The 26139-nt window shown below is 39.4% G+C and overlaps 1 protein-coding gene across 31 annotated transcripts in view; it reads right to left on the bottom strand.

Annotated features, from left to right (window-relative positions):
* The window catches only part of ANK2 (ankyrin 2), a 3034032-nt gene that overhangs the window by 828056 nt on the left and 2179837 nt on the right, over nucleotides 1–26139 (bottom strand). For all 31 annotated transcript variants that reach the window (XM_044061567.1, XM_044061562.1, XM_044061555.1 and 28 more), the window contains one exon: nucleotides 13103–13201. In XM_044061567.1, coding sequence (XP_043917502.1) covers nucleotides 13103–13201 — 99 coding nt within the window. The remainder of the gene's footprint in view (nucleotides 1–13102; nucleotides 13202–26139) is intronic.

Below are 26139 nucleotides of genomic sequence, written 5' to 3'. Positions count from 1 at the left end.
GCATTACTGCTTATGTAGCAAGAGATCATTTTCAGAAGTACTGAAACTGTAGCACATCAATATGGACATGAGACACCTGTGAACAAATGACACAGAGCTACTGACTGTATACTGCTCAGACTGGTAGGATGACAATAGTTATACTATGGAGGTTGTAGTGGCACATGATGCAATATGCCAATTACATTTATTGTGGAGTTGTTCAGGGATCTGTTATGCGGTGGCAGTTATTTAGTCCTAAAGCAGGGCTCCAGTACACAACCTGATATGTCTTTGTTTGTAAGAGGGCCATATTTCTGCACAGATATGCTCATTTATACTAATTTATGTGCTAGGGACAAACATCAGTATGCTACCTGCCACACAGCTAATGGAACGGGCATGTTGGACTGTGACCTGTATGTACAGTTTTGACATCTTACCTTCCACTTGTGACAGTTCTCTGCTTTGACTGAATGAGACAAATTGTGTCATCTACTGCAGTAGGCACAAAAGCTCGACAGCCATCCAGGATTAGTTCTACTTACAAATGCGGGCATGTTTTAAATTCACACAGTCTACTGTCAGAGTAGATTCAGTTATGGCAAACTTCCCACTGTGTAGCAGCAGGTGAGAGTAAGTATGCCCAGCAGGCTCCTTGGTTGCAGTGTGCCTCTTCTGAGGCTATGACCAAGGACCATGACAGTGATGAGGCTGAGAGTGCCTTACAAAAGGGGATAAAGGCCCATCAACAGCAGACTGCCTGGCGTCAGTGCCCAAGGTGTCCTAGTTCCACTTGGACCAAGTGGTGGAGGTAGCAGTAGGCAGATATATAGCTCAGAAGGAGAGTCTCCTGGTGCAAGCAGAAGCTGGTCACTTAGCTGATCCCAACCATCGGGCCTCAGTAGAGGGTGTGACCTGTGCTATAACCTAGCACAACTTATCATGTGGTGACGGATCATGGTAATGTTCCCTTGAGCTGGGACAACAGATGGCATGCTGTTGCTTATACCCCAGCCTACCTTCAGGCTACTGTTACTTCTTCCTGTTGTATTATGGCCCATACCTATGCATTGCTCAACCTTTGCCATCACCACCTGTCTGCCCTCTGTCTCTGTGCATTTCATGTCTTTCTGTCCTAGTTTGTGTATATCCACCCCGCTTGGTTGTGCTGTTGTATTTGTGTTTTTATACTAATGCACACTATCCTACCTCCTATACCCCATTCTTTTTCTTTCAGGCTTCTTCATCCATTTCCCCTATATAAAGAGATAAAAAGGTTGCCTGCCTTCCCCTTCACAGCATGGCTACTACATTTTCCTGTGGGATAAAGCATGGATAAATCTGCTTTTATAGTTGCTGCTTTCCTCATTTATATATGTGCAAGTCTTGTGCAACATTGCAGCAAATTATCAATATGTCTATCCACAGGAAAACATTTTGACTCAGTAAAAGAGCTATAACTTTAAATCCCTCAACATTTCTTTCAGTGTAGTTTAAAATGACCCTTCCTTTCACCCACTATGATGCAAACCTATAATTTTTGTATAATATATAATTCGGCAAAACATATTTCCATGTAACTCAAATAGAGAACATGTTCTGTCAAACTATTTTTAGTTGTTGAAGCTATGTATTGGATTCCCACAGAAGCTAAGCTGACTATTGCTGTCGTATAATACTGCCAACAAACTAATTTCCAAACAACTCAGACAAAAGATGCAGGAGTCATCTGAGTGTAAAAATCTGGAATTCTAGCAAAGTGAAATAGAAACTATTACTGCATGTGTACAGAGACTAGTTAAGGATTAGGTACCTGACACACCAGCTATCTGGTCCGAAGGGAAAGGTACATAAATAATAAAGAAAGAGGAGTTGCAAGTTCTTTCTGCAATGCAGCCTTCTCATAATTTAATTTTGTATCACATACCTAGACCTTAAATGGTAGAACAGTTGTGTATCTGACTTGTACTGGATTTTTTTTACTGTGTCAGGAAAGGTTGCTTTATTATCTGAAGCATGGAAAGAGTTACCTTTTGTATTTTTCTGCTATATTGTAAATTACTGTTGCTCTACTTATTGTGTCTGAAACCACCATCTTGTATGTTTTTGCTTCTCACTTGACTGTATTTGTTTCTCTATTGTATGTATTTGTTACTCTTGGAGCTTTCCTCCCTGGGCCTGAAAAAGGACATGTGTCCAGTCGACTTTCCCTGTTAACAAATGTAAAATAAAATAAATAAACAGTTGGTGAACTATTCAAGTAAGGGTGTTACACGTTGCACATTTATTTTGCATATTGGTTAATTAACCATGTAAATTCACTAAGTGCCCCTTCTTACAGGGACAACATGGAAGCACTGTCTAGTTAAAGTGGCTCCACTTTTAAATGCAGACAGAAAGGAATCAGACTTAGGATTGTGGGATGGTGTTCAGATTTTCAGAGACAAGGGGAATTAGATACAGGGCTACATGATACAGCAGAATGACACTCATTATATGCTTCTTACCTTGCATATAATGATGGCTTTCACACCTGACTGATTTAATAAAGAATTGTAAACCAGATATGTTTATAAAATGACCCATTTTGTGTTATTTGGAGTTTCTTGTTTTCATTCTTAGAGATTAATTTTTGTTAAGCAACTTAGTCTTTGAGTATTTATATTTTAACCATGAAGAGTTAGCTTTGAACCTCCCATATAGATACATACCATGGCTACTGAATTAAAATAAAACACTGCTGAAATAATAAACAAAACACTTTGTTTTCTATTTGATTTACACTCTTTGTACAGCATAAGCTACTACTATGCCCCCTTTCCGAAGGCACATGGCAGTCAAGTTTTATTCCTTAGTAACACGAGCTCTCAAATTGCCCACATACGGTATTATCGGTCCTGTTCAGTGAGCTGCTGCTTGTTTAGATAATAGGAATGTTTACTGCCATCCTGTAATAACGTGACCCCACTTCTCAAATGCAGGCACATAATATGCTTCTAAGTGCAAATCATCTGCAAATGGCTTGGCTTGTACCAGATCTGAGACACACATTATAGACTAAGAGATAAAGAATTGTTATTAGAGTGTTTTATATTTGTTCTGGATTTATAAGTTATATTAGAAGAGCCCAACATTGGGGAAACCACCTTCTTATAGGTATACAAATACTAGCCTAACAGCCACAAGGGCCTTTATAAGCCTAGCCTTGGATGCCAACTTTATCCCACAGATTTGTATCCACTGGTCCATCAACAGGAAGCCTGTTCAAGAGAAGGGGAATTCTTAGAGACACATACCTGTCCCTCCAACATGTCCTACTTATATCACAAGCAAGACACATATACCTAGATCCAATAGTTCTAATGCTACTGGTTTTGCGGATGTGCAAGATATCCATTAGAGCTGGGTCTGTTGATGCCTTGTATGCCAGGCACAGATCACCTCTCAATAGTCTGCACAGAACTGAATATAGAGATAGGACTTAGAGGAGAACTGCACAGGACATGTTGCTTATACCCACTATTCTCTTTCTGAAGATCCTCTGTGGACATTCCAGTTGCTGCGTGTGCCTGGTCAGGTACATATCAAAAGAGGTATTATACTCAATGATGTGTCTGATGTGGGCAAAATACAGAGGAATGATGACCTCCTTGGACCTAGATGCCATAACCTGTTTATAAGCTGAGCAATGTAGAATGCTATCCTTACTACCTTAGATAATGTTGGCCAAAAGCCAGATTACTATCTACATAAATCCCCAAATGCCTAACTACTGCATCCACTCTTAGGGGTGTGCTACCAATGAGGTAGTTTCCTAGTTTGGCTGACTTCCCAAAGGGTACTACTATGCACTTCTTCGCACTGAGCTGTAAGTGGTGCAGTGGCTTTGGCACCAGTCATTTGTCTGTGCTATTCCTTCCTGTAAGATGTTTGTGTCCTGGGGGAATTCTATGACTGCACCTTGTTTGGAGTCATCTGCAAAGCTAGACAGCTTCAGACCTTTGACATCTGCTTTGACTTCTAAGAAATAAATGCCAAACATTATCAGGTCGCCAGTGGCTGTCCAGAACGTATCAAATAGCTTAGTCAGGTTATGATAGGCAGTATGCACCATTTTGCCCTCATCCATTACCTTCATAACTTTTTAGAAGTCCACCAGGTGCAGCATATGTCATTGTTTATTAGATCCGTAATGATTCCTTCCATGGCTTTGTATATGAAACTAGTCAGACTTAAGAGTTTTTAATACCAAGCCTTCATTGATGGTATGGTTAAATAGTAGAAGGTATCCTGAGATATTATCAGGCTCCATTGATGCAGAGTTCTTAGCCTTAGAGTTTGCATTTAGGACCTACTCCCTAGTGATGTTTGGTGGGGGGGAGGGCATGTTTGATGGTATTACTTGCAGTGGAATGGTAAGTAAAACTGGAACTGAATTTATCAGCCAGCAGTTTCGTTATATCTTCTGACAGTATACATGGTTCTATTGACAACCACTTCCTTGTATTGTTGTGAGCCACCTTTGAGGTTTCTGATATAGCTAAAGAAAGCTTTGTGTTTGTCCTTGGCTTGGAAAGCTACATTTGCCTCAAAATTGGCTTTGGTAGATTTAACTTTCTCTCTTAGTTGTTTGCTTGTTTAGTTTGAGGACAGATTTTCTATCCTGCTGGGCATTGCTCTTCCTAATTTTATCTATGACTTTTTAATTTTGTTGTACAATTCATTTATTTTTAGGCTCCCCAGGGTGATTTATTTTTTGTTTTTGTTGTGGTCTTGTTTGTGGAAGGCACAGATGTTTCTATGGATCTATTAACATGATTGCACAGGGTTTCTGTGTGCAGCTTTACATAGGCAAATATATTCTCTGGGCTTGGAGGGGCTTGCAGCATTCACCCATATTTGTAAGTACCACACATCCCCTAGTAGGTGTATGGACTAACTGGTCCAGGATACTTGCATTTGCAAAGTTCAAGAATCTTTGGGCCTGCAAGTTTGGGGTCATGAAGAATTTACAGTTTACAGACAGGTAGTAAAGTCCCCCATAAGTATGGTACTGGGTTGAATGGTATATGGCTCCAATAGGTCTAAGCATGAGCTGTGGTTTTTGTGGGTCACAGATGATGATATATATCTTACAATGATATGATATGGGACTCTACCTGAGGTAATTTGGACATGGAGAAGCTTACACACATCATCCTGTTTGACAAACCTTGAGGTATGGTTGTTTTTGATATAGATGGAGACACTTCCACCTTTAGCCTTGACTTTGCAGTAGCTAGTCTAAATGTGTGGAATTAATTTTATCCCTGCACTGCTGGGATGCTTTCCATGGCTTTAAAACATGCCTCAGTAATCGCACAGATCCCTGCATTTTCCAAGGTGAGGAAAGCTTGGAAGAGTAGTTTCTTGTTTAGGCTCCTAGCATTGAACAGTAACACCTTTTGATTCCCTTGGGTTGATATTGCTAAGTTGGAAGGTTTGTCAGAATGGTACTGCCTAAAAGTGGCACTATGGGGGAGGACAATGTTTTTGCCAATATTCAAAATCCTAGCGTGGACAGGTGCAGACCACCCTTGGCAAAATACCGTGGTCTGTTTACCATATTCCCCTGTTTACCATATTCTCCCCATGATGATAAATATTGTGCGCTTTTTGAATGGCAATACAAGTGAAGCCAGTTATTAAAGTCCACCATCTTCTGTTTGTACAGTGGCATCATCCTTGGTGAAGGCAGAATATTGCTAAATGCTAGGCATATAGCAGCCTGAGATACACAGTCTGAGAGTGTCATAATGTCTCTCTCTTTTCACATAGTCCGGGGATGTACCTCAGGTTGTTTACAACCAGAAGGATTATGAGTGAGTCATACTGGTACTTGTAGTTCAATGACCTGTGTAGTTGAATGACTTGGGGGATCCTGGCTTCTGATAAGCAACTGACCATGACTTTCTCCTTGTTCAGCCTGGTAAGTGGAGCATCTGTATGCATCTCCCAATGGAGTGTCCTATGACTAGAGTACTGGGTAGTGTGTTGGCTTGCCTTATGGGTTTTGTAGTTGAGGCTCCATGGGATGTGGTTATATGTGTTGTTTTGGATGTTCTTATGGTAGAGTGTTTTGGGGTTTTATGAGGATAACTGATGCAGGTTGAGTGTCTGGGAGGTGTTTAGGGTTTAGGAAGATTGCTTTTAGTACCTCAGCATATGGTGGTCTATGTGTCAGGTGCATACTATGTGTGGTGGGTGTATAGTTTGTATGTTACTGATAACGTGATTGTTATTTTGAGTGTTGGATGGAAGGGTTTTGCCTCTAGAAGAATTGCATAATTACATTTTCTCTCAGGATTAGATGGTTGGCTCTCCTGCCAGGTAATTAATTATGTGTTCTTAACTTTTTTCTCACAAAATGTTTTCAAGTACCCCCCTGTCGAAATTATGAAATGCTTAGATAAAAATACAGAAATGAGTCAATACGGGTAAACAGGATTCCCATGACATCCTGTGATTGACAACTGCACCACTATACTGCTGATATAATGTTCATAACAAGAAGAGCAGAATTAGGCTGAATATGTCGGGAGCACATGGTACAGAAATTATGTGAATGTTATGATTAGTCTACTCACACTTTTCCTAATGATGCAGGTTTCCTGCTTCCACCATTTAAGATTGTTTTATTTCACAAAACACATAGCAGAGAAATGAGTACACTTGAATGGTGTTTTCCAATAAACAAGTTCCCATATTTTTGGGCAGTATGTTTTGCAAATAATATAGCATCATGATAATGACATGTTCCATGTCAAGCAAAATATGATTAGTACAATGCAGTTTGTAAACTGTTTGACATTTCTAAATGAAATGTGATGTAAACAAAGTAAAATTTAGTAACTGAACAACTATAATGCTCGCTGGATATATAACACCACTTAGTAAAAAGTGTAACACTACTGAATCTAGAATAGTGAAATACTGAATATATATATATATATATATATATGTGTGTGTGTGTGTGTATATGTATATATATATATATATATATATATATATATATATATATATATATATATATATATATATATATATATATATATATATATATATATATATATATATATATATATATATATATATATATATATTTCAATACTGAAATGCACTTAGGTTAACAATGCAGTAGTATATACTCCTAAAAGAGGTCTTCTAGAGCTGTGGTTACTATAGGGGCAGTGCATTCACGCCTTCCATCCATAATTGCCCCTTACACCAAACTGCTAGGCATCACTACTGACGAACATCTAAAATTCGATATTCACATCCAAACTAACATAAAAAAAAACACCAAAAATTAGGACTCCTATATAGGCATAACCATTATCTCAACCCCTCCACCAGAAAGACCCTCGCCTCCACATACCTTTTCCCCTCCCTAATGTATGGCACTCCTCTGTTCTCGAATCTTCAGCTCAGCCTTCAAACTAAATTAGAAGCCTGCTACAATAAAATCTGCAAATTCACCAGCAACTCTAGGAACTCAACCCATAACTGCCTCTCCTTCCACTCACTGCAGTGGCTCGAGCTTCTCAACTATCTCAGCCTCCTTAAATTCACCACTGCCCATAAGCTCATATTTAACCCATCCTCCTGTCCCTCTCTCTACCTCCTTAACCTCCTATATTCCTAATTGCTCACTTAGATCAGAAAATCAAAACCTGCTCAAAATCTGCAAACTTTTATGTTCACCTGGACACTCTCTGCTATCCTGCTGCTTAGCTAAACTATGGAACTCTCTTCCTCCCTCCCTTAGAAATACTCATAACCACTCTAACTTTAAATCCCTCCTCCATTCCTGCCTATCTTCAAAGTGGGAATGCCCTTGCTCCTTCCACACATAGGACCCTCCTATATGAAAACCCACCTTCTAACTCTCTGCATCATCTCTGCACTCACATCATTTGCCCTCCTACTCCTCCTCAACCTCCAAATGTTGTTAATAGTTTAATTCCAACAATTCTCGTGCTCAATTGTAATTCACTGTTAATGACCCTTAGACTGTACTGCTGCTAGATTTTTACTACTATTAGTGTGGAATGCAAAATTTCAGTTCTAATTCACTGTTAATGACTCTCAGACTGTACAGTTGCTAGATTTTATTATTATTGTAGAATGTAGAATTATTTTACTGTAGAATGCTGCATAAAGGTGTATGACTTCTTTGCTTTGTATATGTATATGCTAATATGTTTGTCATTGTTATTGGAGCTTTTCTCCCCAGGCCTCCACTGAAAACGGGCTCTTTTTAGGCCCAGTGGACTTCCCTGGTCATCAAGCAACAAAAAGTAGAAGGGTTGTTGTCAAACTTAGGAAGACCACAACAAGAAAAAATAAACAGAGATCCTGTTGACGTATTAGAAATGTTTTGGAAGTTTAATGACAATTTGTATAAGGCAGAAAACTGTGGAAATCAAGAGAGAGCAGAGATGGAAATATTTATGGAAGACTTATGTATGCCAGGGTTAGAGGTAGACGAGGTGCAACACATAACAGTTATGATAAGAGGAAATGAGATAAAAATGGTGATGTACAATCAATCTGAAGGAAAGTCTCCAGTTATGGATGTCATTCCTGTGGAAGTTTGGAAGCTAGGTGAGAAGAAAGTGATAAAGATCTAGAAGGTTTTGTTTAACATCATTTTAAAAGGAGGGGAATTAGCAGCATCCTGGAAGATAACTGTGGTGGCTGGGATATCTAAAGATGGAAAGGACCCATCATACCAGCTTCACATAGGCCCATTTCAATTTTAAACCAATATTATAAAAATGTTTATGTCTATAAGAGCTAAAAGAATGGCCAAAGTATTGCTAAAATTGACAGACATTGATCAATGTGGTTTTGTAAAGGGGAGGCAAACATCTGACAACATTACGAGAACAATGATAATCCAGAGGGAAGCAGAATGTAAGAAAATGTTGTTGTTGTTGGTGGGTCTTGATGCAGAGAAAACATTCAAAACTAAACTGGGATTTTATGAGTAAGACAATGGAAGAATTTGCATTCCCTGATACAATAAGATTAATTAGGAAGATATATGAGGGAGCAGATGCAAAAATTAAAGTGGGAGAGTTTCTTTCTGACAAGTTATGTCTGAAGAGAGGAACCAGGCAGGGATGTTTTCTTTCCCCTTTGTAATTTGCTTTATATTTAGAACCACTGCAAAGAAAATAAGGGACTCAGAAATTCAAGGATATAACTGGTACGGTAATCAATAAAAGTTGGCTTTATTTGCACACAATATTATTTTGAACCTGATAAAACCAGAAAAGGACTTTCACTGTTGTAGAGACAGTTTCAAGACTTTTCAGGATGTAAAATTAGTGAAGATAAATCAAGGGCTATAGCTGTAAACTATGTACCATCACATGAATTGCACCGGTAATACCAATATTTATGTGGATACGACAAAATTAAGTATTTAGGAGTTTGGATTAAAAAGAATTCTGTTATGACAGATAAGGATATGTAGGAAGAGACTAAACAAAAGATAATACAAAAAACTGAGAAACTGGAAGGTCTTGTTAATGGATATGGATAGCAAGATGCAGCCAGTAAAGATGTTTTTAATTCCTTTAGTTTTATATATAGGTCAGGCATATTTTTTATTGACCAGAGGAGAGGTTATGGATAGTAAGTCATAAAGAGCTAAAGGAATTTATTAGGGAGGGAAAGAGTGCAAGGGTCAGGTTGATCCTTCGGACAGAAGAAGGATTACCTTATTTGAAGGGATGTGTTAGAGGTACACAGTTAAGGCTCATATACTTAACACAAGCAAAAAAATATAATTCAAACTGGAAAAGGATGATGATGAAACAGGGGAGGAAATGTAAGAAATAAGGAGAGTAATGGGATTTTGGATACAGATCGTTAACGAGAATAGCAACAGCCATACAGAATATTACATTCATAAAGTAGCAGAAAATATTCAAATAATTAATCCAACATGAGAATGGAGAAATTAGAATTTGCCACTGGGGATCACTGGAAGGGATACACACAGAGAGCTGGAATTTATTGGAGAAAGCCGGCAAAGGAACTGAAGTATTAGGAGCAAATAACTAGAGAGGGAAGGTTATAGGAAGGGGAGAGGCTGAGAAGTCACTTGGACTCCAGGCTAAAGCCTGCCTTCCCTATCAGAGATTGATATCAGAGTATAGACAAAGAGAAAGGGATAGGAGAATCCTAAGTGAAAGACTTGCTCTTGTAGAGTTTTTAGTTGAAGCTAGAACAGAAGAGGTTGTTAAAAAGGCACACTTAGTAGGGCATATACAATATTGCACAATAACTATAGGAATCAATCAGAGGAGGTTAGAAAACATTGTGGAGAGAGACTGGATACTGGAAGACATATGTGTGTGGCACACAAGTATGCAACAAAGTTTTAGGTAACAATTTAGGTCCTGTGCTAGTTACCCTAGAAGTTTACCACATCTGTTAATAGTAATTCAGGTACTTATATTATGATTGCCACAAAACAGCTATACCGCTGTGTCAAATCCTCTCAAACTAGATGTCATAAAAACAAATGTTTTAAAGAGACCAGCAACAAAAAGGAGTTTGACCAATGCCATGATGCAGAATTTCCATTACCTTCTTACCACCTACAAATAATATTTAGTCATTTTTCACATCACATACGGCATGATTTCTGCCCTGACCTATTTAGTAATGAAGGAGATCCCTTGTGGTCACATATAAATCCCTTACTGTATGTCTGCCTTCCACAAAATGTGAAATCATTAGGCTCTTTTCTTACAAACTATTATAACTGTAATAATTTCATTTATAAATTAATAACCACAAAGTTAACCATAGCCGTCTGAGAATTCAGTAGTTAATGCATATCCAGGGAGTATATATTCAGTCTAGAAGCAAACAATGTCAGTACTAAATAAGAAAGGTTAACATAGACTAATAAGTGTGGAAAATGTAAAAGCAACAAAGGAGCAACCAAGGCAAGAACAGTCACTGAGATGAAAAAAGTCACTGAATCCTTTACCATAAAACAATTTATTAAAGCAGAATGAACCACAAAAAGTGGTAAGCGCTTTCGTATAGAGCTTCCTCAGACCAACATGACATGACAGGTGTTGGTCTGAGGAAGCTCTATGCGAAAGCGCTTACCTTGGTCTGAGGAAGCTCTATGCAAAAACGCTTACCACTTTTTATGGTTCATTCTGCTTTAATAAATCGTTTTATGGTAAAGGATTCAGTGACTTTTTTCATCTCAGTGACTGTTTTGCCTTGGTTGCTCCTTTGTTGCTTTTACACTTTCCACATTTTATTCTTTTTGAGAGCAACGGATCATTTACCCGGTGGATTATTATATTTTATATAGACTAATAAGTAATGACAGCTGCTTTCTGAACCAAAAATGCATTTTCTAAGTTATCCATAACATCTCAGTGAACGTTTAGAAACTTTTTCTCTTGTTATCCTCATTAAGTTTAATGTAGAGCTATTTAACTGCAAATTAGCACTTAGATACACCAGCATTTTAAAGGTGATGGACAAATGTCATCAGATGAGCCCTCGTAAAGAAGAAGGAGAAGAAAACATTAGGTGGGTGTGGCGGTCTCCTTTCACAAAGCATTACATACAGTAAACTGAATACTGGCTCATTCTACTTTTCAATCACACTGTTGCGATTGGGAGCCTGAACATTTTTACTTTACACATTCTTGAACTGGCCTTCCTTACTGAACAATACTTATTGCATTCTTTGAGGTTTACGTCCCTGAAACCCTCTCCTCTGATCTGTTGGTGATTATCTGAAGCTCTAAACAGAAAAGCACCACTCCAGCTGACAGGCTGCACAGACCATCACCCATCATGTCCCCAGAAGCAATGTTAGAGGGAGAAGAAGAATGTATTCATTTCCTGTCTTTAGGAAGTGTATTCAGTTCACATAGTGCTGCGACTTGCATATGAAATGATAACAGTGGGCCCCATAAAGGCTGTGTTTAGCACTGAATGAATGCATTTCTTATTCACTTATTTAAATATTCTCTGCTACATTCACTACTCCCATATCATGCCAGTTGGGGGAAGCAGGCAAACACTGCAGGAAGAGTTCAGCTAAAGGCAGCGGCACAGTGCTGTAATGCTGCCTTGACTTTTACATACTTTCGCCACACTGACATACACTGTCCCCTAGAATCTTTTGGCAAAGAACACAATATAAACGTTATGGCACAATCCCAAACTCCTTCATGGAAGTGCCATGTTCACTCTCAGCTATATATGTACCTAGTTACTTCTGGACTTGTTGCCTTCTACTGTGATACATCTTTCCTTTCAAAATCTGTTGCATCCAGTGCTCTTCTTTCAGTTCATTAATAAATCATAGTTTGCTCTATTTATGTCTGTTAACCAGCAATACAGCTCTTTAGCAATGTTCCTTACACCTTAGCCAGAAGCTAGGTTCCTCTAGAAGACTGCAGAAAAGAAGCTGCTCCCCTACTTTTATGGGTATCCTGATTTTTTAACTTGTTGCACTAACTGAGATTAAATTCCATTAATTCCATGGTAAACATTTTATAGACTGCATGCTTATTTTAAATGAAAGTCCAGATGTCTACATCTCCCGGACTGCCTTACAAAGAGCTCTCAATTCCACATGGAATACAGTATCATGTAGTCAGCACAGAAATTGGCATTTTGTTACAAAATGTGAAAGCTGCCCATCACAGCTCATCTTTCCATATCATTAGCATTAAGGTCATTACTTTCAGAAACTGCAAAGAACAAGTTAAGTTCTTATGTCATTCAAAAAAAAAATGTTCGACATCAGGGTATTCAGTAATTACTGCAGTTTTGTTGAAGATTAACTAACCAAGCAGTATAGCTTAAAAAAGGGCAGGAGCTTGTGAGAGCTCAGAAAGTCTGCTGAAATCTGTTTGAAGAAAGATTTAAGGAAGAAAGCAAAAGAGGAAATACAGTCTCATTACTGTAACTTACAGCACCGGCTCCTTCAATCAGTTTTTGAAACATAAGCACATTTTTTGTCAGGCAAAGAGAGAAACAGTTATACATGTTTGAGTGAAAATGTAGGTGTCTTGCTCACCGTGGTGGTAGTGGTGTATTCTTCGGTCACAACCTTCAGGGTGTCAACCACGGAGATGTATCCCAGTCGTGTGGCAATTGCTAGGGCAGTGTTACCATTCTACAGAGAGACAACAACAATGTGAAACCGATTAGCTCACCAATGCACAGCAACTGCTCTGCTCATTCACAGCAAACTACAGCTGAATGGAAAAAAATATTAAAGATGACTTCTTCAGACCAGCCCAAATCCCCATGGCAACTGATACTAGCACAGTACAATAAAAAAGATGGAGTAGATGAACAAACTAGGCATGAGTCCAGCAATAGCTCATTAACCCTAGGGTGATCAGATTCCAACAGATTTAGTGCATCTTGTCTGCTTCAGGGTTAACCTACTCAGCAAACACCAAGAGTCAAGAACCTCAAACAAAGCATTATTACTTAATATTAACACCAGCTGTTGTAACACTTTCAGTTTCACAGTTAAACTTTGCTGAAAGGGATAGGTGTCATATGACTGAGTTTCTCTTTCAGAACTATCAACATCTTGAGTCAGTTCTAAAAAAGTAATACAGTTAATGTTAACTCTTTCTTGCTGTAAAACGGTGGAGTAGTTTTCTAAACATCAGAATGACAATAAAAAAGTTTAACTGCCATAACATTACTTCTATGAAACCACTTGTCAGTTCTATGTCTGTGGAGTAGACCAGCACCAGATAACGGCATACCATTAATGAAATAGATATTTGTGAGTGAAAACAAGCTGCAGAGATACTCACATGCGTAGTGCATGTATGTTTACAACAAATAAAGAACAGTTAAGTATTTGTGTTTTACTGCTTTATCCCATATGACATGACTCTGTCTGTCAGTGTTTTAAAATTACCAGCATGGTAAAATCAACATATTAAAACCACATAACCCCTTCAAGTGCCTCTAGGAGCTAGCCTGAGAGGATGGAAGTGACTGGAAACTACCCTGGGAGGATGGGATTTACTAAGAACTAGCCTGGGAAGGGTGGGTGTGACTGAGAACTACTTTAGGAAGATGGCTTCCTATTAGGTTAAGGTTTAGGATCATTTGCCTTTTTTTTTCTTTATTGCAGTGAGTGTGCAGTATTCATGTAAATGTACGCTTTCTGTCACATACTGGCGTAGTACTGTATTTATACACTTGCAGTTTGTGCACTTAGCATTTTCTGGTAGGGTTCGGTTTAACAATTTTTAGAGCTGGAACATACTGTTAAGTCCAGAGTTTATCAGGCACTCTATTAATATCAACCTTATTAAAGCAAGGTAGTAGTCTTTAAGTCTAAGACATATGAGGTGGTATCTGTTTGTTATGTACTCACTCCAGCATGAACCAACAATGTGGCATGGTAATTGGGGGCTACCTTTATGTCCAATTCCCAACAGCCTATTAAACAAAAGTTAGATCTAGTTTATAAAGGACCTCAGTGTTTGCACAAAGCCAGACCTTTTAAATGTATCTAGGAATAGTCTTTCATTTAGGGTGCACCTGGTATAACTAGGAAAACATTTTTATACGAGTCTGAAGTTTCCATGACCAAAGTGATACTAAGTTGAATTATGTGATGTACAACGTGGTCAATACAGTCCTTTCTTTACAGTGATGATGCTGAAACTGTACCTACGGTAAATGTACATCATACTTTAGTAATGCAAATACAAGCCTCTATCAACTTTATGTTTGCCCCTGAGGACTGGTAACTTTGACTAGCTAAGCTCTTTCAGGTAATGGATAAGCTGAGTAATTCAGCCTGTATTGGTACTAGTAAGGTGTTTTCTTCTGATGAATGTGAGTTTCTATTATTATTTTTATTATTATTATTATTTTTCAGCTGTTTGCATCACTGAGAGTAGTACCATCTGCCACTATAAGTTCAGATAAGAGGTCCTGTTTACTATAGGTAGACAGGACGTCTACACAATGTCACATCTGAATAACAGTGTACCCACTAGTAAGATAACCACCCATGCTAAATTTAGATTTCACTGCTTCAGGGAAGACTATTGTCCCTAGCTAGGACAAGACATTCAAGTTCAAGTATGTGCTTTCAGCTGTGTCGCATTGACAAGTAAGAGTGGCAAATGTAGGTATGAGCCAAAATTCACTGCATGAAGTCTTTTCTTGCATTGAATAAACCAGCAAATGCCAATGATTTTAATGTACAACTAATAGCTAAAGAAGTGTAAAAGTTTAGAACCTATGATGATGTGTCATTATCTACCACTGAATGCATTTCCAGTGAGAATAACTATCAAACAGTAGGGAACCGAGAAGGAATACAGTCTCACAATGACATGAAAAAATCTCCAGACGACTAGATCCAAAGGAATATGGGCACATCTGGAAATGAGAACGGAAATGGAATTTGCATGAAAGAAATCTGACGTGAAATGTACTGGAAGGTTTGTAAATGATATGCCAAGTGAACTTCCACTGCCGGAGTACAGCTATAGAAGAATATAAAAGAGGCTATAAAAAGATATAAAGCAAGAGCATAATACATTTTTGATATCATTTCATCAAAAATGTATTCTGGTGCGAAATACAGTGAATTTTCAACAACTTGCATTGCTAAACAGATAAAGAACATGAGGAATAAAATGAAATTAGCAGCACAGTTTTGCAAATCTGGATGGCATTTGGCTTGAAAAGTAAGAATGCATTCCTGACCTAGACAGAGCTAGGTAATATAAGATCTTGTGAAGCCCTGACCAAGGATGGCCCCCACCACAGCTAAAAAGAGAAAAAAAAAAAAGGAAATATGCTACCTTTTAAAGATAATAGTTGACTTTCTGTTATGTTTCAGTTCTGAGAAGATCTAAAAAAAAATAAATAAAAATACCAGGCCGTTTTGAAAACAGTCTGGCATTAGACTTTCTCATCATCAATTGAATTTGATTGGCAGCATGCAGCAAGACACTCAGTGAGCGATTCACAGGACTGCTGCATGATGCAGTAAGCAGCCCTTTTTATTGGCTCAGGATGCCATGTAAATGAGGTAGGTAGGTAGCAGTGAGACTGAAGGTGAGCCACAGCTGCTTGTGGGTACTGATGTTCGCTTGGACAGAGTGACTTCAAGGGCAGAGGTGAGTAGTAGTACCCAGGAGGCACCGCTGTCAGAGGATACCAGATTTCCTGTGGACGGGGACCTGGGAAGGGCTACAAAGAGAGAGTTGAGACAGGCTCAGCTCTCAGACCCTGCATTACAAGGTCTGAGGGAGGGAGCTAGTGAGGCACCTGATTCTTAAAGAAAGGGGGAATCCATATACTGGGACAGAGTGTTACTGTATAGAGAGTGGATCCCTGAGGGAGGGCTAGAGGGTGAGAGAATACAGCAGTTGGTAGTGCCCAGAGCCTACCGCCTGGCACTTCTAGCCATAGCCTGTGACATTCCCTTTGCTGGTCATATGGGCATAAAACATACAAAGAGACATATTATGCAGAACTTTTATTGGCCTGGGATTTCCGCAGATGTAATAGGGTACTATAGGACCTGTGAGCAGTGCCAAAAAGTAGGCAAGGCAGGGGACAAGGTCAAAGTTCCACTGATGCCTGTGCCTGTGATTGAGGAGCAATTTCAGAGGGCAGCTATGGCTACAGTTGGGCCTCTGAGTACCCCAAGTTCCACAGGGAAGATGTATATCCTAGTGGTAGTATATTATTCTACCAGATACCCTGAGGCAGTGGCACTGTCCTCCACTGAGGAATGAAAAGGTGTCAAATGTTTTGTTAGACATTTACAGCAGGGTAGGTATCCCAAAAGAAATACTGACTAAGAGAGGTGCCAATTTCATGTCAGACCTGCTGGCTTGTCTGTATGAGTGCTGTGGGGTGAAGCACCTAAAGATCAGCCCTACCATCCCCAGACTAATGGTCTGGTTGAGAGGTTAAACTCTACTCTCAATACCATGCTATGGGCATTTGCAGACTGGTTTAAGAGGGAGTGGGACAAATATTTGCCCCATCTGTTGTTTGCTTATAGAGAGGTGCCCCAGGAATCTACATGTTTTTCACCCTTTGAGTTGCTGTATAGGCACAGGGTGAGGGGACCTCTAGATTTGATTCAAGATGAGCAGGACAGTGAGTGTGAATCCCAGAAGGAGTCTGTTGTGACATATGTCCTAAACATCAGAATAAGGCTCAGGGAACTCATGGGCTTGGCCAAGAAGAACCTGGCAGAAGCCCACCAACAAAAATAGGTCTGGTATGACAAGAATGTTATGGCTAGAGAGTACGCTGTAGGGCAGCAGGTAATGGTTCTCATTCCTGTCAGACACAATAAGCTGCAGGCAGCTTGGGATGGATCCTTCAAAGTGGTAAGGAAGGTCAGTGATGTTAACTACATGGTAGAACTGCGAGGCAGGAGGTAGGGGCACAAACTGTACCATGTTATGATGAAACCTTACCATGATAGAGAGGCCCTTGTGCTGAGCATTTGCAGTGGATGGCAGGAGGAGTCTGAGGGAGATCTGGTGACTGATCTCCTCAGTGAGGCTAAGACTGACACCTCAGTGGAAGGGGTAGCAATGTCCCAGCAGCTATTCCCTACCCAGGTTCAAGAAATCCGAGCAGTGTTACAGGAGTTTGGGGACATGTTCACTGGGAAACTAGGGTGCCCCCACCTGGTGGCACACCATGTGGATACAGGACCCCAAAGGCCTATTAAGCAGGCCCCTTATAGGATGCCTGAGAGTGTCAAACAGACTCTGAGGGAGGAGATGCAAGAATTGTTGGAACTAGGGGTAATCCAGGAGTCCAGCAGTCCCTGGGCTTCTCCAGTGGCACTGGTACCAAAGAAGGATGGCAGCACCAGGTTCTGTGTTGACTACAGGAAATTAAATAGTCACACAGAGTAAGATGCTTATCCCATGCCTAGGACAGATGAAGCTGGGTGGTGCTAAGTATCTTACCACTACTGATCATACCAAGAGCTACTGGCAGGTGCCCTTGACTCCATATGCTATTCAGAGGTAAGGCTTTGTGACCCCTTTCGGCTTGTATGAGTTCTCAAAGATTCCCTTTTGCATGAAAAATGCCCCAGCAACTTTCCAGAGGCTGGTAGATTGTATCCTAGCAGAAGCAGGAGATTTTGCCCTTGCTTACCTGGATGATATTGCCAACTACAGCCATTCCTGGCAAGAGCACCTTCAGCATGTCAGGGAGGTGCTGGGCAGAATACAGAGGGCAGGGTTGACCATTAAGCCCAGTAAATGTCAAGTGGGTATGGCAGAGGTCTCCTACCTGCAACATAGAGTGGGGAGTGGTAAGATCAGGTCAGAGACTGCCAAAGTGGAAGCCATCCAGGCATGGCCTGCCCTTGTTATAAAAAAACAGGTGAGGGCATTCTTACAGACAGCAGGGTGCTACAGAAAGTTTGTCCCCAATTATAGTACCATAGCTGCTTCCCTCACAGGCCTGACAAGGAAAAACAAGCCAGATAAAGTGGTGTGGACCACAGCATGTGAGCAGGCATTCCAAAAGCTTAAAGGAGCTTTGGGAGGACCCCCTTTGTTAGCCAGTCCAGATTACAGCAAAAACTTTGTTGTGCAGGTGGATACTTCAACCCATGGGGTGGGGGTTATACTAAGGCAGGTTTCCTCACAGGGAGAAGTGCACCCAGTGGTATATCTCAGATATAGGCTCTAACTCAGGGAGGAATGCTATGCAGCTGTAGAAAAGGAATGTCTAGCCATAGTGTGGGCACTGCAGAAACGTCATCCTTATCTGTATGGAAGGAAATTCACTGTAGTTACAGACCACAATCCCTTAACATGTCAACAATGAGCCAGCCAGCAAAATGCCAAGTTACTAAGGTGGAGCCTAGGCTTGCATGCCTATGATATGACAGTGCAGCACTGCAGTGGGGTTAGCAATGCTGATGCAGGTGGGCTCTCAAGACAGGGAATGGGTTAATGTATTCTCAGACAGGCTCAACCCTCTCAAGCAATGTTTCTCAAGGGTTACTTGAGAAACTAGCTTGAGTCTTCTGGGGGGGGTGACAAAGGGAAATACTGCCAGCCCAGCTATCTGGAGCTTTGTAAATAATTGTATGCCATTTGTGAATATTAACATGATTTATATAGAGGTGTGACAGAGGGAGATACTGCCAGCACAGCTGTCTGGAATTTTGTAAATGGTTAACCGTCAATTGTGAATATCAACATGATTCATATGCTTGCGTTACAAATATATTAGAACTGTATGTAATATAAGACGGTTTGTACAGATGTGTGCTGAAGAGATATGTTGTAGAGTACTGAGCTTAGAGATGTTTCCACAGTGTACCCTACTGGAAGAGAACAGATATGCACATAAACTATTGTAAGCATGTAAATGTATATATTTTAACAGTGGAAACTGGAACATAAAGGGTTAAGTTCAGAAAATAGGTGAAATTAAATTAATTTATAACTGTGCCATAAAAGATGGTTTCAAAGCAGCAAGGAGACAGGATACCTAAAACTTGGGAGCCTTCTGCATTGTCTTGTAAGTGTTTCATTGTTTTATGTCTTCCAGCAGCTGCAAACATCTGAGGACTATGTATTTTCACAGGGAGATGCTAAATGCTGGCAGTTTCTAGAAATGGGATTTAGCTTGGGAACTAAAGTCAGATGACTAGAAGTGATCTCATCCTGCAAGCTAACCCAACAGTAATACCTGATATATTAATTTAAGAACTCTGTTAGAGAAGTAGTGCATTTTGTATTTTGTCTTTGACCTGGCAGCATCAGCTGGAAGACCCACTCACCACATATGTCTTGCCTGATCTGTAAGTAAGTTAACTAGGGTGCAATAATTTCTCTTAGATACAGAAAGGGATATACTGAAGTGTAGCTTGCATGTTTTCTTTATTTATTTGAGACTGTCCAGCAATATTGTTTTAAATATTTCCTGTTATTTTGAACTCTGATGTAACTGTGATTATTTACTGAGTATTTTCTTGTTCTTTTATTATTTATTATTATACACATTTAAACCTATCATTCTGGATGATATTTGTGAGACATATTTAAGCTTTGAGAGTATTTGGTGACACTGTGTGGGCCACATCTAATAGCTTTACTCTCGGTCAAACTACCATTTGGATTTATAGTAACATTATACAGTAAGATTGGATACCCTTTGTTAAGGGCCATAAAGTAGCTGATAAGGAGTTGGCTGGTGGCAGTAATAACTACCTTGTAGTCTGGGCAAAAGGGGGCATAGCTAGTGAACTTGTGCCAGCCTTTCCCAGGTGTGTGTGTGTGTTTATGTACACAAAGCACTGGTTGGACAGAGAGGGTGCTGGAGGTCTTGGCTTGGCCACTCAGCTGAGATCTCAACTATATAGCTCTGCCCGTGGGGAGTCTTATTGGGGATCTGGAGAATGGGGTCTATATTAGAACCATGAAAACTCAGTTCAGTGAATGGCATTTTACATCAAAACTGTTGTTCAACAAACTGTTATAGTCAGATCATGGTACAGTGAAGATTTGAAAATTTGCCCTTTCCTCACTGTAGTGCAATCTCGGAGTTGGTATATATAATTAGCGGGGGGTGTGGAGGGCACAGCCCCTCACAAAAGCGAGTTTGACAAATGGCATTTTTGATGTGAAAGCCATTCACTGAACTGACGTTTCATGGTTCTAATATAGACCCTGGAGAAAGAAGGAGAAACCAGCCAGGAGAAACCAGCCGCAGATTGACTATGATCTCTGTGTGCTCTTAAGGGAAATTGCACTTTACTGTGTGTACATGTCATCCTTCCAATGTGTACATCTCCCACTGCTGCCAGTGGTGAGGACTGAGTCTCCTTGATTACTGGGCCAGTGGTGGGGCGTCACAATGACTATTTTAAAATGATGTAAGTTTGTATACTCAGGACTGAAATGCAACAAGAGGTGCATATAACAAGTGATCCAGTAAATGGATAACTGCTCATGCTGGTTAAAATTTAAGTCAATTTATTAGTATTTTACTGTAAATTAAGAAAGCAACTTGTATTACTATGTCCAGAAATCTGAATAACATTTTATGTACTACGTAAAAATCCAGTTTCTATTCACAGAGCATGTAAAGGAATACTTCAACAGATCATTTTCACCAGCCTAAATCAATAAGGCAAGTGAGCACCAAAACCAGTTACAGCTTGCTGTAGAAAATTCTGAAAGACAAGAAAACCACAGTGGCTGGCAATGGTTAATGTGTGCACTGATCCAGCAGGACATGTACAGAATATCATCAGTAGAGGATGAGTTCAAGCATCAGTATATATTCACTTCTCAGACATAATGTGTAAGGTTCAAAGTCCTAAACACTACTGATGGTCCAAACCCTTAGCCATACTCAGGGGTTCAAATTGAATAAAGTAATTCCTTCTCTTCCACTCAGGAAAATGGGGCACTGTCCTTTAAATTCTCACCTTCCTCCTCATGAAAGCCAACCCTCCCACAGCTCTCAACTGAACCCTAACAACAGGTATCAAAAATTACTTGCTTTTGTTACTATCAAGCCACCTTAGAGCCATTCAGTTATTTATAAGGATAACATACCTCAACCCCTTCTAGGAAGTTGCACTTTGCTGAACCTTATATAAAACAGAGTAGAACATACTTTCACTGGGAATGCTTCCCATACCATGTTACCATGGGAGACATCAACACTGATTATAACTTTACATCATATCCATTTAAATACAATATAACCTAATTTTTGTTCCTTTCCTTATGTTGATGTGTTCAAATGAGCCTTATATAGCTCATTGACAATTAACAATTTCCCCACCTTTGATATTACAATGACTAGGTCACCAAAAAACATTCTTCAGTGTAAGGTGAAATGGGTAACATGATCACTTATACCAGTACATAAATGCAGGTTTGGAAGTTAGCAGTTATGGATGGGTGTTTGTTAAAGTTAGGATTTACTGTAGTGTTGTCCTGTACAGTACAGAGGATTATGCTTGGGTCTCTGATTGTAATGAGTATATTATGAGTTTCGAGACATGGATGCCAAGAAATTCACATTGAGAGCAAAGGTCAAGAGGTGAATCTCGGCATCCATGTTGAGAACACGTAATATTACGTTAGGATCAGAGATCCAATCATAATTCTTTGTAGTGCATGGACATTTACATATACTAGTTGCAGAAAGTAAGATTAAAAAATGTAATGTGGTATCAGTATTACAAAAAGCCTGTAAAGTGGTGGGGAAGTGGTTTCCTTGTCTAAGGGACGCAGCTTAATTCAAAATAGTGGCTGCAATGTAGCAGACAGCAGGCAGAAATAGTAGTTGAAACAAAGATGTTCATGTCCTCCTGCTGCTGCTGTTTACTGGCCACTGCTGTCAGTTTTTACTGCCAGACATGACCTTAATAATGCATAGGGGTGCTTAAAATACAGTAGTTAAACACCCTTCCAAGCGTTGATAAGGTTGTCTGTCATGTTAAAATAGTGCTGAATGAGGAAGTTATTTAACTGTGTTTAGGGTGTAATTACACAGTTCCATGCACTGCATATAGGACTAGGAGCAGGTTGCCGATTCTAACAGCTTTATTGTATGTTTATTAGATATTGTTTTTATCCTTTTAGGATGAGTTAATCACAGGTGTGTTCGCTATTAACTAGAACAGCATCACTTAATTATAAATCTGTTTACAATGTAGTTACTGTGTAAGCTATACATTTTTCATTTGAATAATATACCATAGCTAAACAGAGGTACATTTAAGGTTTACAGTTCAACTATTTGTCATGTTGCAGACTGGAATTTATTATTATTATTGTTGTTGTTGTTGCTGTTACATTATTTTTGACACATAAATGATGAAACTAAGTCTCACACCTTCTTCCTCCCAATTTTAATTTTCCTACTGGTTTTCTTTCATCTTTAAATAAAGAGGAATTCATAAAGGTTACCATAAAGTGTACACTACATGTACACTTAGTGTAATCATTCTAAGTGACTAGAAAACACAAAAAAATGTGGTAGAGATATTTTTAAATACAGATCTTGTATGCTCCCAGTTACTTTTACATTTTATAAAAATATACTATTTTGTACTTTTTTAAAATACAAAGAAAATTGTAAATGTATCTATATTCTAGTTAGTTTTTTTTAAGAACAAAGCCTGAATAGTCTGCTAATAAGGTAAATATAACCCCCCCCCCCCCATTTTCCTCACCACACACTCTCCTCTTTTGGCCATTTTTAGCACAACTTTGCAAACTTGCACTTTTATTTATTTGCTTACATATTTATTTTTTACAGCAGGAACCATCCTAACATGTGAACCCTAGTTTCTCTCCACCAGAAACATTTTGTGACATAACATAAGACAGACAAGTTGCCATGTGCTTCACCTTCTTTGCCGCTGCTTCCTACTCATAAAAACATGGGTTATGGTTTGTTTATTCTTCTCTTTACCTTTTTACTCAAAAGCAATGACTGCAAGATATTGTGTAGGCATTACTAACAGTGTGCAAATTCTAACAAGCAACAAAATTCAGGGACATGGTAACAATCTGAACACAGTAATTACAGATGAAACACAGTATCTAGAAAGATCTGATAGCAACATTACAGTGTGCTGCTGAAGGAAGTGGCATTAGAGCTCAGAAAGAATGCAATGAAAAACTAATGAAAGTGACCCAAGTTATACTCAGATCTTTATCCAATAAAATTGTAGTCTAACTGATGCATTAACGCAGTGTTCCTGATAGTACAATACCTAAAGTCAGTAGTGAATGGTACAGGCTAAAATTATAATGTTATAATGCTAAAGACCTTCTCTCTCACAACGACTGTCTGTCCTCATTACAGCTGTGTGCTTTGAGGCTTTGCACCTCCTACCATCTTTACTCTTTTAAAGAATTATCCTAGAATAAGAAGGGATCTGTGCACCTATGTAGGTTGTATGGAGTATGAATTCTTGGCTTTACTATTAGGAAACTCTGGTCAACTGGTCACCTTTCTAACTAAATAGTTTTTCATCTTACATTTAGTGTTTACTAATAGGCTAATACTGATTAACACAAATAAAGGACTGTTAACCACTGGGGAATTCTGATCATACAGCTTTATTTATATCCTTATGTTATCAACACTACTATAATTACTATCTTTGTATAACGATGCTAGGTAAATTAAATAAATTGTGGAATCTTAGGTGACAGAATCAGCAGTATAAATCAGTAACTTGTTTTGCTGAATATGGAGAATGTAAATAGGATGGGCTAAACGATATGTGTACTGAGCCGTTATTCCTCATGTGAAAATAGGAGTCACAAATAAACATCATTGCCTCCAATGATGTAATAACAAATTGAAAAAAATATTGGAAAAAGAAGAGACACTTGTTTGTATGGTCCATAAACTGAATGCCTTAAGAGCAATTAAGATAAAAATGAACACTGTTGCAAGCAGTACAAAACCTTATGTAAAAAGAAGTATGAGCTTAGCTGATTACAGGAAATCCTTATAATTATGCCATATCAAGATGGAAAGGTATCACGTGTGGTTTGATTATGGAATTAAAGTACATTAACGAATGATCCCATGGAAATAGCCCCGCTGTTTAATAATATAATCACTTTTCCCAGGAATTACAAAATCTCAGTCTGCCTCTGAATTAGTAAAGTATGGCCTTAGCTTTGGACGACTGCTCGGTAATAACCATGGTGCACAGTAAAAACTCTTTAAAAAGGGTAAAGAACACATGCAATGTGGACCCTTCTGGGTGTACTAATAGTGCAACTTGGTGAAATTGCAGTTGACTCTTTAACCATCATATTTAATAATCTTTTAAGTACAAAACACTGGTAGCTATTTAAAGTGGTGCCTTTCTTTAAAAGTGGAGCCCATTAATGAGTTCAGAACGAATGGCCAATCAATCTAACATATATCCCTGGGAAGTATTTGAAACACTATATAGTTAATTTGCTAAGAGACAATGATTTATAAACACCAGTAATAGGTGTTTAGCAAAACTGCTTTCATGTGGACAGATCCACACTATTACCTAAGGCAAAACAGCATGCCCAACACACTAGTCAAAGGTGACTCGATAGTGAGGCAAACTGATGTCCCACTCACTAGGCTGAATAAGGAGAAAGTAATAGTCAGCTGCTTGTCAGGTGCCAGATCCGCCACATAATGCATGCACTCAGGTCCCTCAACAACAGGTACAAATATGACTCAGTCATTGAACATGTGGGTGTGAATGACCTGAGACATACCTCCCCAGACTACATGAAAAGAGACATGGAGGAGCTCTCAGATTATGTAGTCCAGACGGGTATGACCCTAGCCCTGAGCAGCAGCCTACCATTACCCAGAATGATACCACAGTACAAGCAGAAAATGATTGATTTCAACAATTGGCTTAGTTTCTGGAGTCATTCTAAGAGGATCCAGTATCTGTCTCCCTGGGATGACATAGGTTCATAGGTTCATAGGTTCGTACTAGGCTATCTGCCCTAGGGCATTTATAAGCCTAGCCAGAGTGTATGTGGCTTACACCACCCCTTAGGATGAGAATACTACGCCCTTTTAGGGTTTAGTTTACTATGCCTCTGTCTAGTAGGACTGACAGACCTCGATGCTTTGTCAGAGACGGCCTGCATCTGTCACCCTTGGGCATCTGGATACTGGCCAAGGCTTTTGCCACTCCTACAGTGCCTTTTTTAGGCGGTGTTCCAAAGACCAAATTATCACCGTAGCAGTTACAAACAAATGCAATCTGAGGGTCATGCTGCTCAATGCTAGAAGTCTAAATCTCAAAATGCACTCGCTCAAAGCACTCTTTAAAATGGAGAACATCAACATTTGTGCTGTAACAGAGACCTGGTTCAAGGCAGCAAAAAGCATCCCTACACTTCCAGGCTATAACTCTTTCCACAACTTTCGGCCCCAGAACTTGGACCGCAGCTCCAAAGGCAGTGGTGTTTCCATATTCATAAGGGATCCGCACACCTCCAGACTGGTAGCCCAACATAACGCATCAGAGATACCCAATGTTAGCTGCACCTGAAGTAAGACAATGATCCA

The sequence above is a fragment of the Protopterus annectens genome, chromosome 2.part0 (assembly GCF_019279795.1).
Source record: "Protopterus annectens isolate FY-2018-M chromosome 2.part0, PAN1.0, whole genome shotgun sequence".
Lineage (NCBI taxonomy): Eukaryota > Metazoa > Chordata > Ceratodontiformes > Protopteridae > Protopterus > Protopterus annectens.
The sequence above is the reverse complement of the archived record's forward strand: the minus strand, read 5'-3'. Positions and strand labels throughout refer to the sequence as shown.